Source organism: Chiloscyllium plagiosum, chromosome 25, assembly GCF_004010195.1.
Source record: "Chiloscyllium plagiosum isolate BGI_BamShark_2017 chromosome 25, ASM401019v2, whole genome shotgun sequence".
NCBI lineage: Eukaryota > Metazoa > Chordata > Chondrichthyes > Orectolobiformes > Hemiscylliidae > Chiloscyllium > Chiloscyllium plagiosum.
The window spans coordinates 51,594,474-51,613,381 of record NC_057734.1 but is presented as its reverse complement, the minus strand read 5'-3'; the positions used below and the strand labels follow the sequence as shown (position 1 = coordinate 51,613,381).

At 40.5% G+C, this 18,908-nt stretch overlaps 1 protein-coding gene across 4 annotated transcripts in view; it reads right to left on the bottom strand.

Annotated features, from left to right (window-relative positions):
- specc1la (sperm antigen with calponin homology and coiled-coil domains 1-like a) overlaps nucleotides 1-18,563 on the bottom strand; it is a 294,908-nt gene extending 276,345 nt beyond the window's left edge. The window contains exons 1-2 of one of the 4 annotated variants that reach the window (XM_043716192.1): nucleotides 18,469-18,563; nucleotides 3,441-3,630 (exon numbers count right to left, since the gene is read on the bottom strand). In XM_043716192.1, coding sequence (XP_043572127.1) covers nucleotides 3,441-3,593 — 153 coding nt within the window. In that variant the 5' untranslated portion in view covers nucleotides 3,594-3,630; nucleotides 18,469-18,563. The remainder of the gene's footprint in view (nucleotides 1-3,440; nucleotides 3,631-18,468) is intronic. The other 3 variants (XM_043716191.1, XM_043716194.1, XM_043716193.1) reach the window with 3 other exon arrangements.
- Between the last annotated feature and the right edge of the window lie 345 nt (nucleotides 18,564-18,908).

Here is an 18,908-nt window from a genome sequence, read left to right as displayed (position 1 = left end):
CCCCCATCTCCTGCGGTTCCACACATAGGCTGCCTTGCTGAAAATATGAGGGGTCCTATTCTCTCCTTCATTGCCCTTTTGTTCTTAATGTATTTGTATAGACCCTTTGGATTCTCCTCAACTCTATTTGCCAAAGCTATCTCATGTCCCCTTTTTCTCTCCTGATATCCCTCTCAAGTATACTTTGACTGCTTTTATACTCTAAGGATTCACTCGATCTCTACGGTCAGTACCTGACATATGCTTCCTTCTTTTTCTTGACTAAAACCTCAACTTCTTTAGTCATCCAGCATTGCCTACACCTACCAGTCTTGTCTTACATCCTAACAGAAACATACTCTCTGGATTCTCTTACCTCATTTTTCAAGGCTTCCCATTTTCCAACCGTCCATTTACCTAAGAACATTCACACCCAATCAACTTTTGAAAATTCTTGCCTACTACCATCAAAATTGGCCTTCCTTAGAACTTCCAACTTTTAGATGCTATCTATCCTTTTCCATCACTATTTTAAAACTAATAGAATTATAGTCGCTGGCCCAAAGTGCTCCCTCACTGACACCTCAGTCACTTGCCCTGCCTTATTTCCCCATGAGTTAGTCAAGTCTTACACTTTCTCTAGTACTTACATCCACATACTTTTCTTGTACATACTTAAATTTCTCTCCATCTTCCTCTGGCAGCTCACTCCATACACACACTACCCTCTGTGCAAAAAACATTGCCCCTTTTAAATCTCGTCCCTCTCACCTTAAAACTATGCCCTCTATTTTTGGATTCCCCCAGCTTTACCTATTCATCCTATCCATGCCCCTCATGAAATGATAAACCTCTATAAGGTCACCCCTCAGCACCCGATGCTCCAGGGAAAATAGCACCAGCCTATATAGAATTCCGAATGTGGAAACAGGCCATTTGGTCCAACAAGTCCACAATGACTCTCTCAAGAGTATTCCACCCAGACCCATTCCCTTACCCTATCACTTTACAGTTACCCGTGACTAATGCACCTAGCGTACACACCCCTGAACATTATGGGCAATTTAGCATGGCTAATTCAAATAACTAGCACATTTTTGGACTGTGGGAGGAAACCGAAGTATCCAGAGGAAACCCACCCAGACACGGGGAGAATGTGCCAAGTCCACACAGACAGTCACCCGAGGCTGGATTTGAACCCAGGTCCCTGGTCCAATAGGCAGCAGTGTTGACCATTCAGCCTCTCCCTATAGCTCAAACCCTCCAATCCCAGCAACATCCTTCTAAATCGTTTCTGAACCATTTCAAATTTCACATCTTTCCTAGAGAAAGGGAGATCAGAATTGCAGTGTTCCAAACGTCGCCTAACCAATATCCTATACAGCCATAACATGACCTCCAAACTCCTAGAATTTTTTTTCAATATTTACCAATATAAACTTTCATAAATTTTGAAAACCTTTAGATGCCTCCCAAGATTAGAAATTATTTTTACAATTCTGACTAGCTGTATTCTGAAATATAAACTTCCAGAAGTACATACATTTAAATTTATGCTAGATCTGTCCTTACAACCCTCAATCACATTCTTAACTAGAGCTCTTTTAAAGATTAAAATAGATTAAAAGTAGAATAGACTACTTTCATCAGAACCGATTCCACTACTTTAACAAGTTTAAATACTAACAGTAGTACATAAATAAACTACAATATCAGAAACCACAAAGCAGAAAAGTTTAGTTTCTGTTCATTAAATGTTAAGCAGTAATATACAGGAAATGTGTGAAACCACAATCAACTTGCCGACCACATTTTCACCACAACAATACTGTGGTTCAATTGTGAATGACAGCTTGTCCCATAACCTCCAAGCATTGAGAAAATAAAATTAAAATCAAGAGTTTAGACCATGCCCATTACAAACTATGAACCAGTGGTTAATCCAAAACTATGCCAAGCTTTAATGATAGTGAACTGGACAAATTGCTGGTATTTCAGTGTTGGTTAACAGATTGAATTAGCACTGTCAGCCAGCTCTTAGAGCAATTTAACCATGCATTAACTTCACAAATCAAGAACAAGTTTAAGAAAACAGAACGGAGAAAATACATTTAGCACGGTCTTTCACTAATCATTTAGTTCTCTCCTAAACTCAAAACACTTTCATCTATAAACTGGATCGAGAATCAATCCAATATATTTTCCAAATTCTAGAAATCAATTAGCTTATGGCTAAGCTATTGCAAAAATAGAAGGCTCAGCATCACTGTAAATGTATGATAAATTATCCCCCGTTCCAGAGCTACAGATCTGCTCACTCAAGACTAAATTCCCCACCTTAACGTTGGAGAGCATATTTTCATTAGTAATTCGGGAATTGAGTCCAAAATTCCGCTCAGCAAATTCAGAATTTACTATTTTAAAACAAAAGCATCCTGCAACAAATGACTTATTTCAGTTCATCGCTGCTTTCAAAAATCAAACTGAAAAAGTAACTGTCTTTATCAAAGGAAAATGTGAGTAATGCTTGGCACTACAACCTAAATGAGGTAACTAATTTTTCATAACATTTGATGTCCACTAGGAACCTATCAGGGACTTTTTATCCCCCCCTTTGACCATCAGGGCTCATTTAATGTTGTAGATGGATTTCAGGACAGATTAGCAAGTCAACTAAGCATTCCCCATGGAGTGCAGCAGTTCAAGAAAGCGACTCACCACCTCTTTGAGGGTACTTAGAGGTGTGCAACAAATGCTGGCCTTACCAGCAATATCCACAATCTATGATTGAAGTTTTAACAAACAAATGAAGGACATGGCCTACAAAGATGATAGTTGAATTATACTAACATCCTTAGCATTATGGGTGCACTAAAAGGGCAAGAAATTTCTGTGTTAACAGCATTACAACAATATTTTCTATGAGACCATACTTTCGATTGGGAGTAAAAGAACATTTTTCAGAGAGCTGAAAGGCCTGCTTTGGTACTGTAAATGGATTCTTGAATTACAGAGTACAATATATGGTTATAATACCAGAAGTAAATGCCAGATTAGGCTCTGGCAATTTGACTTTTGGTTGGCAAGCAGATCAAGGATTCGGGTTTGTGATAAAGTAAGTCAGATATATTTTCTCATCAGACGAAAGGAAATTATTTAAAGGATCCTAAGTTAACTTGTCCTCCCTAATAGTGTACTGAAAAACACTTTTCAAGTTCATCTCAGAGAAGGAAAGTTAATATTCATCTGAAACCAAGATCACACTGCTTTACTTCATTTACTGAAGATGTACGATGGGGCTAACATCGAGCTCTGGGTCAGGAGAATCTAAATCCAACATACCATACAACAGGAAAAGAGCAAACAAAACAAAACAAGTTTTTTAACCCATTTCTACCACATTCTGTAACTCCATCATTAAGGTTTATCCACATCCTATAGTGCAGCAAAGAAATAATTACCTTAGTTAACGCTGCTGTTGAACCTGCTTTCGAAGCCTTTGTAACTGTGGTAACTGAAGAGCAATTATCAGATTTAATTTTCTCAATGGTCTGCATTTTACAAGTACCCTGGAGTTTGGATGCTGCAGGAGCGGACCTGCTTGCCTTCTTCATTCTGTGCTCACAGCTTGTGATGCATTTACAACTGAATCTGAAAAATACATTAACTTTGCGTCAAGGGATGAAGAACAAACAAGTAATATTTGAAAATTTAAGCTTGGTGATAAAAGGCAAATTTCAAAGAATTTCAAAATAATTCACTTAAAAATGTAGTTTTTTCTAATGTTCAAGGCACTGAAACTTGTTGGTCAACCACAGCTCTCCACTGTTTCAGAGGTCATTTTAATCTTTAAATATTAGCCATGGAATGGGTATAATCACACATCTGGTTACTGATAACTAAAAGATTCCCTAACCTGTTGCTATTACATCATCTTTATCTAAAGAAACAAATAAAACTTAAATCCCTTGCTATTTAATCAGAAAGATCTGTGCAAATTGTATTCTACAAATTTCCTACCACTTTTCTCAGCAACTTGCTTTTCACTGGGAAGGATCCAGATTTATTTAGGGGAAAACTGGGATAGAATAGAATTGACAACCAGTCCAAATAATTTGAGTACAGCAAGATTGCATTTACTGAACACCTTATCTAACAGACAGAATGGCTCCTCATACTCAAATATAATAGCTGTTGAACACAACTATAAATACAATTTTCTTGGAAGATAACTTTAGCAATTGAACAGATAAGGAAAATAAATAGTGATATTTGGCATCACTGTTTCTTCTCTATATCTACCTTCCAATTCTCCTACCTTTCACCTGAAAATTATGCCCTTCGTTATCGACCCTTCAACTCAAGGGGAACAACTGCTTTCTGCCCACATATCCAAGACCCTCAATCTTATACACCTCAAACAGGTAAACACCCCCCAAGCTTTCTCTGCTCTAAAGAAAACAACCCAAGCTTATCCAGCCTCTCTTCATTGCTTAAAGGCTCCATCCTAGGCATTATTCTACTGATTTGCCTCTGCACCCCCCCCCCCCCCCAGTACGATGACATCCTCCCTATAATGCACTGGCCAGAAATATTCTCAGTACTCCAGCTGTGACCTAACTGAAGTTCTGTACAGCTCCAATGTAACCTCCCTGCTCTTATAATCTACCCCACCACTGGTGAAGGTAAGTGTCCCGTATGTCATAGTCAAACAGCACAGAAAGAGGCTCTTTGTCCAATTTGTCCATGCCAGCTAAGTTTCCAAAACAAAACTATTCCTGCTTGCCTGCATTTGGCCCATATTCCTCTAAACCTTTCCTATTCATGTATCTGTCCAAATTTATTTTAAATGTTCTAACTGTATCTGCATCACCACTTCCTCTGGCAGTTCCATATACGAACTATCCTGTGTGTGAAAAAGCTGCCCCTCAGGTTCCTTTTAATCTTTTAAATCGTTCTCCTCTTATCTTAATATTATGCCCTCTAGTTTTGAACTCCCCTACCAAAGGGAAAAGACCTTTGTTATTCACCTTACCTATGCCCCTTATGGTTTTATAAATCTCTAAACGGTCACCCTCAGCCTCCTATGCGCCAGGGAAAAAAAGTCCCAGCTTATCCAGCTCTCTACATAGCATTTTAGCACTATCTCCAATTTAATAACATTCTTCCTAAAACAGGACAGCCAGAACTATACACAATACTCCAAAAGCGGCCTCACCAATGTCCTCACCAACAACACAACATGACATCCCAATTCCTAAACTCAATGGTCTGAGCAATAAAGGCAATCATGCTATGTGCCTTCTTTACCACTGTATCGACCCGTGTCACAACTTTCAATGAACTATGTTAAAAATCACACAACACCAGGTTATAGTCCAACAGGTTTAATTGGAAGCACACTAGCTTTCGGAGCGACGCTCCTTGGCAATCACCTGATGAAGGAGCGTCGCTCCGAAAGCTAGTGTGCTTCCAATTAAACCTGTTGGACTATAACCTGGTGTTGTGTGATTTTTAACTTTGTACACCCCAGTCCAACACCGACATCTCCGATTCAATGAACTATGTACTTGAACGTCTAGGTCTCTCTATTCTACAACACTCCCCAGGGCCCATGTCTTCTTAACTATTAACCTGTTATGCCACCTTCAGGGATTTGTGGAAAGTACCCCAGGATCCTTCTGTCTCTTTGATCTTCTTGTTACTTCTTCCAAAGTGCACTGCATTATACTTATTAGAGTTAAATTCAGTCCGCCCATCTGACCAATCTGTTTATATCCTTCTGTCATCTAATACCTTCTTCATCACCATCAACCAGCCTGTCAATCTGTTTCATTCCAAACTTATCAACCCCTCTAGATTTTCTTCTAGAACGTTTCTATATGTCACGAACAATAAGAGTATGCCTATTGTCAGTGTTCTCTAGTCATACAAACAATCTTCCATCACCATCCTCTGCCTCTTACCACTGAAACAATTTTGAATCCAACCTGCTAAATTATCCTGAATCCCCTCTGTGTTTACCTGCCTTGAGAGTCTCCCACATGTGGGACTTTGAGGGCTTTGCTGAAATCCATACAAATGGTTTCAAATGTCCTACCTCATCTGCACATCTGGTCACCTACAGTCAAAACTGAATCCAATTTGATAGGGATGACCGCTCTCTGACAAAGCCATGCCAACTATCCCTGATCAAACCTTACCTCTCTCCAAGTGGAGACTAATTCTCTTCATCAAAATTTTCTCCAATACCTTCCCTACTGTTGATAGTATTTTGAAAAGTTTCACAGGAGCATTATCAAGCTAAATTAGGACAGGTGTTCAAACCTTTGGTCGAAGCAGGCTTTTTAAAAGAACAGAATAAAGGAGGGGAGAGAGATAGATGGACAGGTTTAATAAAGAAATTCCAGACGTCTATCCTAGATGGTGGAAGGATAGCCTGCAACAGGGCAGCAAAAACAAAAATCCAGAATACAAAAGAGATCAGAAGTGAAGAAATTATGGCAGGATGGAGGGATAGAGAAAATTACAGATTTAAAGGATAATCCATGAAGGAATCAGAGTTTCAAAATTTAGGCATTGCATAGTTTGGAAATAAGACAGGATCAATGTTGGGCCTTAGGGAGAGAAAAGTTAGAGTATGGATACAAGAAGAGAAGCTGTTGGAAGCAACACTCTGGTTACAACTGGATATCTAAGAAGGTAAATCCAGTTCCACACAGCTGGACAGAGGTGAATGAATAGTCAGTGTCGGAGAAATTATCCAATTAAACGAGACCACACAAGCGCTGATCGGGTGAAATGGACAAACTGTTCATTACAAGCAATATCACTGGAAGATAAATCGACTAGGCTGACACAGAACTGACAGTCTGTACAGGTAGACCAAGGGTTCTCTTCCTTGTGCAGTGGGCACAGGCAGCTTTTATAGGAGTACAGGAATGTGGTGTGCAATCAGTGGAAGGACAATCAGCCATCCGGTAGCAGCAATCAGTCTGTGATTGAGCCAGGAGATTCCCATCCTCTGTGAGAGTAGGTGCTAATATCTCTCATTCTGGCATCAATGGGTTTCCATCGTGGTTAGTCCGCAAGCAAAGTACTTTGGTGCGTTTCAGTCTGAGCACCCTTTGTGGAGTTCCCTTATGTGTGAGGAGCGAGGCTGCCCTTAGGGCTTCGGAAGCAGTTGTGCTTATTGAGGGCTGGGAAGTCTATTGTCAGGCTGTCTCGGGAAGTATATCCCCCAGTCTGGAAATGGCTGGAGTCATCTCCTACTTGGTAGTTTCTGTTGTGGCTTGGGCAGACCTGGTTCCTTATGCTCTTTGTGGCCATGCTGTGGGTGGACAGGGTAGTGGATTTTCTCCCACAATCAGTCATGTCAAACACTGTAGACTGATCAAGAGTTGGAGAGGGATTAGTGAACCATTTTTATAGAAGACACAAGATGTCCTTTGTGACTTTAATCTGGTACATTTCATTACGTGAAGGGGCAGAAATCTGATTGGACAGATTCAAACATCTGGTCAAGAGAAACACAAGCACAAAATTTGGACCCGTCAGTATAGGAAAGGACTGGGAAAGGGTGGAACAAGGGACAGTAATTTGATAATAGCATGAAGGGTGTTTTGTTTAGGATGGTAGTAATGACAGCAAATATGAAAAAGGGATTTAAAACAGATCGGTCTCACCCTTGAATATATCTAATGATCCAGCCACAACAGTAAATACTTCCATAGATTCACTATTCATTGTGAGAGGAAGTTCCTCATTTCTGTCCTAACTGGGCAACTCCTTCGCTCGTTATGCCTTTTAGTCCTCGGTTCTCCTCTACCATGTCAAGCTGCCGAAGATTCTTATGTGTTTCAGTATGGCCTCCTCCCGTTCTTTTAATTTCAAATGAGTACAGGCCAAAAATTAATTACCCTCTCTTCATAAGAAAATTCTTCCATCTCCCAGAATCAACCTAAATCTACAATAATCAGAAAACTCAACACCGAGTTCAACAACTTCAGACTATGAACACTCTCTCTTCTCCATCTCCCAGCCCCTAATTTTCTGCCGTTAACAGCATCTGCTACATTTAGGTCTCTCCTTTCCCACCATTAGCATTCCTTTTGTCTTTTACACTGGGCACATTAACCAGATGTTCCACTTACTCCCTAGCCCCCTTTATCAATGAAATTAAGACAAAACTTTCCAGCAACCTTCAGCTCCACAGTACTACTATTAAGATATTCATGAATATTTGAAACTGCTTGAAGTTGAAAGCAAAGAAAACTGAATGTAATTTAAAAATCTTTTTCACCAACCTAACTGTCCTGAAGTCAAACAATCTAATCAACAAGTCTATTTTTAGAACTAGAAATGCTGAACAATCCTATAATATTCCTGAGCTTTACTTAAAAAAAATACAATCTTTAAAAAAAAGGACCTTTCTCCGCCTTCAATAAGGCACATTCAAAAAAAAGTCTACGTTTGTTTCACACACAAGATCTAACAAATTTGGACCAGTCTTTCAGGGAAAGAAATAATCTCCGCACAAAGCTACCATGTAGTGTGTACATTTGACAAGACTCACTTATAATAACTGGTTATATCAATGACGCCATTAAGTACAACACACTAAACGGTCACCAATGTTCAGCATTCCTGGTCTGACAGGCAGATCAAAATTAGGAGAGTGGAGCACTAACTCTCTCATCTCTTCTCTGGTAAGACCAACAAAGAGAAGTGAGTTTCCTCTTAAATCAAAGAGCAAACTTCGAATCAGTCACTAGCTGCAACATGATTTTATTTTAAAATGTTAATCAGTTCAGGTTATGCCCTCTATCGTTCCCATCTTTGAATACAGGTTTATTTTTACAGCTGCTGAAATTCTTTTCCAGTATCTTAACATGTTTTGTCAAGTGAGGAGGTACACTATTCAGATTTACTTTTATATCGTGACAGTGACATTAGTTACATCCTGAATTGCAGCACAGCAACTGGTAGATGGGCAAACAATGTACAGCAGCAGCAATTGTATGCAAGAGGTAGAGTCAGTAGGGCAGCTGGATTATTCAAAAGTGGGGACTTAGAAAAAAAATTAACAGGGCATTTTTAACATTTTGAATGGGTGTGACTTAATATTTTGCCCAAAACAGTATCACAACTAGATTATGTATGAAGCCCTTGCATGAGGCTGATATTTACAGATATGTAAATCAAAAGGATTTACTTGTGCTAGCGATGACTAGTTAACACCACATACTGTATACTAACAATCATGGCGCAAAGGTCTTGTTGGCACAGTGTAATCCCATACCTTTGGTCTAGAAGGCCAATTCAAGTCCCACTTAGCCCAAATGTAGATTATAACATCTTAATAAAAATACTTACATTAACATTCATATGTTACAACTGTTTATTTCTGGAGGGAGAGAAAAGGGAAAAGAAACTGGAAAAAAGGTGTGATTGGAATTATCTGGTAGAACAGCCAACTCTCAAGGGAGTTTGCAAGAAGTTGAAATTCTAAACCAGTATTCCAAATGAAATCATTCCCTCTATTGGGGGCCCCAGTTGCTTTCGTTAGAGAGGAAATCGTCAGACATTACAAAATCTATTTTTGGCCGCCACAAAAACGTTTAGATTTTTAAAAAATAAATTATAGTAACTCCCAGTTAATGCCTAATATTTTGTTCTTTACCTCTATTTCATTCAAAGCTTGGATTTTATTGAAGTCATCTCCTCACTCTTGGATCTAATAATTCAGTTGGTGTATATAAGCTTCACTGCCAAATCTGAGGCCTTATGCACTGGATTTCAAACTACAGATGTTAAGACATTTCTTTCAGCATGAGAATGAGAAGCTGATCATTTTGAAATCCATTTTAAACATTTTATTTCAAAGTTTAAAAAAAAAATTATTCATATTTTTATTGGAAATCAGCGTCACTGGCTGGCCAGCAGTTATTGCCCGACCTTAGCTGTCTTTGAAAAGGTAATGATAAGCTGCCTTCTTGAACTGCTGCCATGGGCTGACACACAATGCCATTAGGGAGGGAACTCCAGGATTTTGTCCCAGCAACAGCGAAGGAACAGTGATATATTTCCAAGTCAGGATGATGAGTGACTTGGCGGGGAACTTGAAGATGGTGGTGTTCTTTTATATCTGTTGCCCTTGCCCTTCTAGACGGAAGTGGTTCTGTCTGAGGATTTTGGTGAATTTCTGCAGTGCATTTTACAAATAGTGCGCACCGCTGATACTCAGCGCTAGTGGTGGTGTCATCCCATTTCCCTATCTCCAAATCAGATGAAGCAAAGCACAGTATAGTTCTATCTCCTCCATCTTTATTCCGGGCCCTGGAAGGAGGCAGAACAATCGCCCATGTGCACAGAAACATGAGTTATCTGTCTTCTCTTGCTAACAGCTTTTTCTTAAGGAATTATATAGTCACTTACAGGGAGGAGCATCCAGATATGGCAATATACATATTGATTGGATGACCGGTACAATCAGTGAGTGTCAATAGTAAAGATTAAACCATCTGCTGTTACACAGTGAATGTTCTTAACCTTAACAGGCTTCACATAATGAATACTTTTCATCTGATTCAACTGACCTTACATGCTTCCAATATTGTTAAATGGCTCCACATAATGAATGCTTTTCCACCTTGTTAACCCATTATCCTTGCCTCTAGCAGTTGATTGTTAACTGCAAATTCTTATCTGATCTGAGTCATGCTCAGCTGAAACTGTTGTTTCACAAAATTCAAAACTTAACTCTTTCCCTGCCTGCTCATACCCATTACATATTGTCAGTGCAGGGAGTAGATGCTTGTGAATGTCGTGCCAAGTGGGATGCTTTGTCCTGGATGGTGTCAATCTTCTGGGTGTTCTTGAGGCTGCACTGATTTGCACCATGCAGATAGTGGAAAGGTTTTGCTGAGTCAGGAGGCAAGTTACTCGCCACAGTATTCTTAGCTTCTAACCTCTTCTTGTAACCACTGCGTTTATGTGGTAAGTCCAGTTGAATTTCTGATCAATGATAACCTCCAGGATGTTGATAGTGGGATATTCAGGGATGGTAACACCGTTGAATGCCAAGGGGCAGTGATTAGATTTTCTCTTACTGGTGACAGTCATAGCCTGGCATTTGCATAGCATGCATTTTACTTTCCACTTGTAAGCCCAAGCCAGGATATTGTCCAGATCTTGTTACACTTGGACACCATATTCAAATACAGATTATTCAAATGATACAAAGTGGAACAAAGCAGAAAGAAAGCAAAACTTCACAGTAATCATTGTTAGACAATCAGTTTAAATTATGCCCAAGATACCAAAATCCAATCAAATTTGAATTTAGTATTTTGGTAATATTAACACCAATGAAATGATCCAATATTTTGGGGTATAAAACCAGACATTTTGAGCAGTTCGGAGGAGAATTGTTAAGCCACCACCAGGTACAGACTGCCAGCAGAACAGCTCTCTGAAAGGTACCTGGCTATAAGAGGTTTGCGCAGCAGAACATCGAAAAGACGACAGAGAAAAATCTGCAGAAAAAGGACTGTGTGGTGGTCACTACTGAAAATCTTATCAAGTTAAGTAGGTGCTGCCAATTTTGTGGAAATTCTTAACAACTATAATAATTGGAAGTACTGGATACAAACAAGATGAAAGACACAAACATCAAACTCCCTAGCTCCACAGATGCTGCCAGACGACAGAGATAGAAAGAGAAGATTTGACAGCTGACTGGTTTTGAAAGGTGAATTGATTTTGTAAATCTTAAGTCAATATCGTAGAGTGGGAGGTAAAAGATAGGTTTAAGAGAAAGGAGCTGTAAGTCATTGTTGGTTTTAATATTCTCTATTGAACTTAAAGAATAACGTTGTTAATTTTACTTTAGAAAGCGACCTTTGAGATAGTTCTTCACTTCTCTAATTTTAACAGATTACAGCACAGGGTGAATCTTTTCTGTGTGGCTGATTGAAATTAGCAAAGGGGTTTGCCAGTGTCGTAACCCGGTTGGTTTCTGAAGCAGTGTGGTGCCAACAACTTGGATTCAATTCCAATCACTGGCTGAGGTTATGAAGGACTCTCCTTCTCAACCACTCCCCTTGCATGAGAGTTAAATCTGGAGAGCAGCCCTATGATCTGGTAAGACTATGGTGATAATACATGTTAATTTGTAGAGATTAATCTTCAAATGAGCTGTTTAATTCACCAGTGCCATTTAGAACTGGATGTGGCAGAATTGCTTAGCCTTGTCCATCACTCACTGTTTACGCTGTTTGGCATGCAAGCAATCCAATTTTGCAGACCCTTTGACAAAGGGTCAGTTAGACTCGAAACATCAGCTCTTTTCTCTCCTTGCAGATGCTGCCAGACCTGCTGAGATTTTCCAGCATTTTCTCTTTTGGTTTGCAGATTCACCACATTCATTCCTCATTTTTAGGTATGCCTGATGCTGCTCCTGGTATTTCCTCCTGTCCTCTCCAGGGTTGAACCCCTGGCTTGATGATAATTTTTGAGTGGAGGGCATGCAAGATCATATGGTGGAGGCAAATGTGATAGGGGTATTTAAGGGGCTTTTAGATAAGCACATGAACAAGCAAAGAATGAAGGGATATGGACATGGGCAGGCAGAAGGAAGTAGTTTAATTTGATGTAATGTTTGGCACAACCTTGTGGGCTGAAGGGCCTGTTCCTGTGACGTATTATTCTATGTTCTATGCTGCAGAATGCATTCGAGTACAATTCTGATGCTGGTGATGGTCCACATCACCTCATGGATTCCCAGTCTTGAATTGCTATATCTGTTCCAAGTCAATTCCATTTAGTACAGGGTTAGTACTACACAACAAAATGGGGTGTATTCTTAAGACAGAAGACAGAACATTGTCCTTAAAAGGACTGTGGTGGTCACTAATGAAAATCTTATCAAGTTAATTAGGTGCTGCCAATTTTGCAGAAATCCTTAACAACTACCATAAATGAAAGTACTGGACACAAACAAGATGAAGGACACAAGCATTACACTCCCCAGCTCCACAGATGCTGCCAGATAAAGCATTCTTGCTTTATTTACTTCATTTGACTCTAGATGATTTCAAGGCTTTTTGAGCTCAATGCATGTAATGCATAACCACAAAACATTTCTTTTTCCCCATGGGAATTCATCTAATGACTCATTTTCAGATTTAGTTTTGTTTTTGTTTAGTATCATGGTGAATCATGAAACTGGAAGATTATCTGGCATTTGCTATTTCCTTTTTAAGTCTTCATTCACTCGAGTGAAAAATGAGGAAGCATTTGTATAGTTACCAGACAAGATATTACACAAAACACGGTGGCACAGTGGTTAGCACTGCTGCCTCACGGCGCCAGAGACCCGGGTTCAATTCCCGCCTCAGGCGACTGACTGTGTGGAGTTTGCACATTCTCCCCGTGTCTGCGTGGGTCTCCTCCGGGTGCTCTGGTTTCCTCCCACAGTCCAAAGATGTGCAGGTCAGGTGAATTGGCCATGCTAAATTGTCCGTAGTGTTAGGTAAGGGGTAAATGTAGGGGTATGGGTGGTTTGCGCTTCGGCGGGTTGGTATGGACTTGTTGGGCCGAAGGGCCTGTTTCCACACTGTAAAGTAATCTAATCTAAACTCAAGATATTTGTTTTCAAGGTACTCATACTTGGTGACACAAATGCTGGGTAAGATGGTCGGTTCCGGCCTCAAAAATCAGTCTTTAGCTTATGTTTTTCTGTAACTGAACAGCATCTGACAAAAATTGGCGCTTCAATATTCTATTCATCATTGTCAATCACTTGCTAATGGGTATGATTGTCCATTAAGGAAATTCTATGTCATTAGTCGTCTGGGTTGGCAGATTTGAGCAACAGAGAGGCTGAATAGGCTGGAGCTGTTTTCCCTGCAGCATCGGAGGCTGACAGGGTGATCTTATAAAAGGTTTATAATATCATGAGGGGCATAGATTGGGCAAACAGACAAGATCTTTTCCTTGAGGTGGGGAAAGTCCAGAAAAAGAGGGCATACGTTTAGGGCAAGAGGTTAAGAATTTAAAAAGGGACCTAAGGGGCAACGTTTTCAGAGGGTGGTACGTGTATGGAATGTGCTGCCAGAGGAAGTGGAGGAGTCTGGTACAATTACAACATTTAAAAGGCATCTAGATGGGTATATGAATTGGAAGGGTTTAGAGGGTTATGGGCCAGGTGCTGGCAAATGGGACTAGATTAGGTTAGGATAGGATAGGATATTTGTTCAGCATGGACAAGTTGGACTGAAGAGTCCGTTTCCGTGGTGTAGACATGTATGACTCTAGTCACTGTTTGCAAGTAGAAAAGATGCTCGGGACATCTTTTCATGTGGGAATGCTGTTGCATATCAGGAGACACACGATCCTTGACAGAAAGTAGATGCAGTTCTAATTGGTGTGTATCTTAACACACCATCCACCATGTTATACAGTTTCTTGGTGATTTAAATAAAAGCAGAGCCAACATCAGCTCACAAGGAGCCTGAAACAGGAAGTCCCAAGAACAACTGAAAGTATTACAGTAGTAATACCTATATTGAGGATATTTCATATTGCAATACCACAAAGACAATGCTGTAAGGGCTACAATGACCTAAGAAGGAGCAAGAAAGAGAGAATGAGATGAGGTGTGTAAAACTAAATGAGGCTGTCAGTTTTGTGGGCCAGACAAACACAGCAGCAAGGATGCAGTATCACAACAGAGACAGCATGGCAGAGAAAGTCAAACAAGGTTAGCACACAGATCAACAACTGAAACCCATGGGAGGCAAAACCTAATAAAACAGGGAAAGACAGCAAGTGGTATCATGAACATATCAGATACATTCAACATCCTATCAGAAAGGAACGCTCAGTCATCCCACTTTCAAGCACTTTACTACACAGCACAATTTCAGAGGAATTCTGATTCAGAAACTGGCTTGCTACTTCAAAACATTTTAACATTACGACCAATGCCTCCGGACAATCCTTGCCAATTTTTCAAGGAAAGCAAATTGTTCACAGCTCAAAAACAGTAAGTGTCAAAGTCCTTTGCAAAACCCTCAGGGGCCAACAACTCTTTCCCCCTTTAGGGCATCATGAAAACTCACACATTGGCCTCCTAGAAAGTCCAAACAATCCTACCTCATCTGACTTCACCTTTCACTTCCTCTAATGACTTTTGGGATCTGTCCAAATTACAAAACTATGCACGAGAATCAATTTCACAACTGTCCTCTACCAATACATTTAACACCTACACACTTAAAAGGACAGTACAGAATGTGCAAAAAACCAAACTGGATAGAGAACCAAGGCATTAGGTGATTGAAGAATCACTCCCTCACAAATATCTAACACCTGAAGCAGAAAACCTGAATGCTAATTTCAGCTAATACTGCAGATGTTGGAGAGGAGAGTCAAGAGTGTGGTGCTGGAAAAGCACAGCAAGTCATGCAGCGTCTGAGGAGCAGGAAAATCAACGTTTCGGGCAAAAGACCATCATCAGGAAGAAGGGCTTGTGCTCAAAACATCAACTCTCCTGCTCTTGGACCCTGCCTAAACTGCTGTGCTTTTCCCGCGCCACACTCTGACTCTGGACTCTCTAGCATCTGCAGTTTTCACTTTCTTAGCTATGGAAGACACTCCAAGTATTACAAATAGAAACTGGGACCATGTTTCTTTATTCACCTATGGGATGTGAGCATTGCTGGCTAGCCATCATTTATCGTCCATCCCTAGCTGCCCTCGTGAAGGTGATGGTGAGCTGCCTTCTTTGCAGACCCACAATGCTATAAGGGAGGGAATGCCAAGAGTTTGACCAAACAACACTGAAAGAACAGCAATATGTTTCCAAGCCAGACTGGTGAGCACCTTGGAGGGGTACATGCAGCTGATGGCATTCCCATTTATCTGCTCCCCTTGTCCTTTTAGATAGAAATGGTTGTGCGTCTTGAAGGTGTTAAGCATCTTGTAGCCGTACACACTGATGCTACTGAGCATCAGTGGAGGAGGGAGTGGATGTTGTGGGATATGGTGCCAGTCAAGCAGGCTGCTTTGTCCTGGATTGTCACGGACAATTTCAGCACTGAAAACGGCCCTTTGGCTACTGGGGTCTGCGCAGGTCAAAAATTACAACCTAACTATTCTCATCCCAAATCCGATAGTTGGTCCATCGCCTTGTATGCTTGCAATGTCAAAGCATACATTTGAATACTTCTTGAATGTTAAAAGAATCCCACCCTTAAAGGTAGCGAATTCCAGATTTGCTTCACTTTCCTTGTAAAAAAAAAATCTTTGCTCACATCCCCTCTAAACCGCCTGCCCTTTACCTTGAATCTATGCTCCTAGTCATTGATCCCTCCACAAGAGGAAAAGTCTGCTCCTGTCTATCACCTTCACCTTTATACATCTCAATCATTTTACCTACTCAGTCTCTTCTTCTAAAAGGAAAACAACCCTGTCAATCCAATTTCTCTTTATAACAAAACTCTCAAGCGCAGGCAACATCCTGGTAAATCTCCTCTACACCCTCTCCAGTCATCACATCCCTCCTGTAATGTGGATTCCAGAACTGCAAACAATACTCTAGTTATGGCTTAACCAATGTTTTATAAAGCAGCATGAACTGAGATTCCCAGCAACAGTGGTGCCCAAAGCCTGGACCCCGGCAGCAGCTGTGCCTGGAACTGGGACTCCTAGTGGCAGTAAGCCCGGACCCTAAATCTTGGCAGTGGCAGTGCCCAAAACAGGTACTCCTGGAAATGGTAGGCCTGGAGCCTGGACTCTTGGCAGTGGCGACAGCAGAACTGGGGCATTGGCATCGTCATTGTTGTTCCTGGATCAGGTCTCCTCGAGGACCTTGCAGAAACTCTGAAGCTGTGCTTGAAATCCCAATGTCAACAGATGATGAACTCTTATTTAAGTAATTTCATTTTATCCTTCTTGTTCCTCAAAATGGCGCTAGATTGTGGCAACAAAAGACTTAGCACCGTATCTTCAAGATACGTGATAGTAATTAGATCATTAAATCATTCATTCAAGAGACTCACAAAAAGTCAAAATTTTTCAGTTTTGTTGGAACTGCACTCATCTGGATAAGTGGAAAGTATTCCATTATTCTCCTAAGTTATGCTTTGCAGATGCTGGACAGGCAACTTATTATCTAAAAGGGAAAGAAACTGGAGAGCTTCAATGCCGAGGTATCTGGCTGACCTTGTGACGAATTTCAGAAAACTAATATGCAGGTACAGAAGCTAATAAGGAAGGAAAGTAGAACAAAAATAAAACTTTAAAAATTCTATTCTATTGTTTTATTATTTATTGCTAAAGGAAGAGAGTATAAAAAGTAGGAAAGTGTTGCTGCAATTGTACAAAGCATTAGCGCAACTGCATATAGAGTACTGCATACTCCAGGTATTATGGTCCCCTTTCTTGAGCAAAGCTGAAGTATTGGAGACAATTCAAGGGTGGTTTACTAAATGTATTCCAGAGACAAGGGGTTTGTTTTATGATGAGATTAACAACTTAGGTTTCTACTCTCAGATGAATGGAAGATCTAACTGAGAAATGTAAAATGCTAAAGGGGATTAACAAAGTAGAGGCAGAATGAATGTTTCCTCACCTGCGGTAATCTAGTTTGAGAGGTCATAGTTTTAGGATTTAAAATAGAAAATGGGGATAAATTATTTCTCTCAAAGGATCCTGAATCTGTGGAATTCACAACTCCAGAGTGCAGTGGATGCTGGGACATTGAGTAAATCTAAGGAAGCGATCAACAGTTTTGTTTAAATAGTCCTGGGTTGAAGAGTTCTGCAGAGTGGGAAGAAAAGTGCAACTGAGGTGATGAGATGAGATCAGATATGATCATATCAAAGGCGGAACAGGCTCGAGGGGCTGAATTGCCTATTTCTGCTCCTATTTCTTCGGCGAGTCACTTGCTGCAATATTCCTAGCCTTTGATATGCTCATGAAACCACTGTATTTGTGTGGAAAGTCCGCTTCAATGGTAACTCTTCCCGATGTCAGCTTTTCACAATAGACTACATGGCCCCTTGAAAGCTATGGGGGTCAGGCAGGGTTTGAAGGATTGGGATTAAAACTAGCGTCAATGGGAGCTAAAACACCAGAGCAATTAAGTCCAATAACCACTTTCACCTTATAAATTGCACGTCATACAAAGTCAAAAATCAGAATGTGACCATAAAGTAATACCTCTTTCCTAGCATTCCACAAAAGTTTAAGGTTCCTGTCCTGTAGAATTCCTCATAAGCAACTAAACTAAACCGCAGTCGCAATTCAAAACAGTACCCAATTCCCAGAGTTCACAGCAAGAACCAGAAACATTTCCCTATACTTGACAAACCATTAACTGCATGCTTATACTGTACAAGTTTTCAAAAAAAACAATGAACCACAGAAATTTCTGTTTATACATCACGAACAAACTCCGCACAAAAGCCTCAAATACTTCACCAAGAGATTCAATTGCGAAACAATTGTTTTATGCCTTCCAGCAATGGCAGGATATTGTGCTAGCTCAGGGCTCGGAAACCTGCAGTTGCGGAGAGCTGCTGCTACTCCATACGCATCATCAGTCCTAGCCTCCGGTTTGCCCAAAGCACTGTCTTCCGCTGTCCGCCCATACCAAAGAGGAGGCCCGCCACTGAAGAAGGGTAACCCCAACCTCCTCTCCCACAGCAGCGCCCCGAATCCAGCTGCTGGAGATTCGGAGCTTCGTATCTGGAAATACGACCTAATGCTCTCCCCAGCACAATCCAACAGCTGGATAGCAATATGAATTTACATAAACTAATACCCAGGCGGCGGCTACGTTTTTAAGTACACCGACTTTACATTTGCGGATAAGGAAATGCTTGTGCCAGAATGTCATTGTTACTACACACGATTTAAAA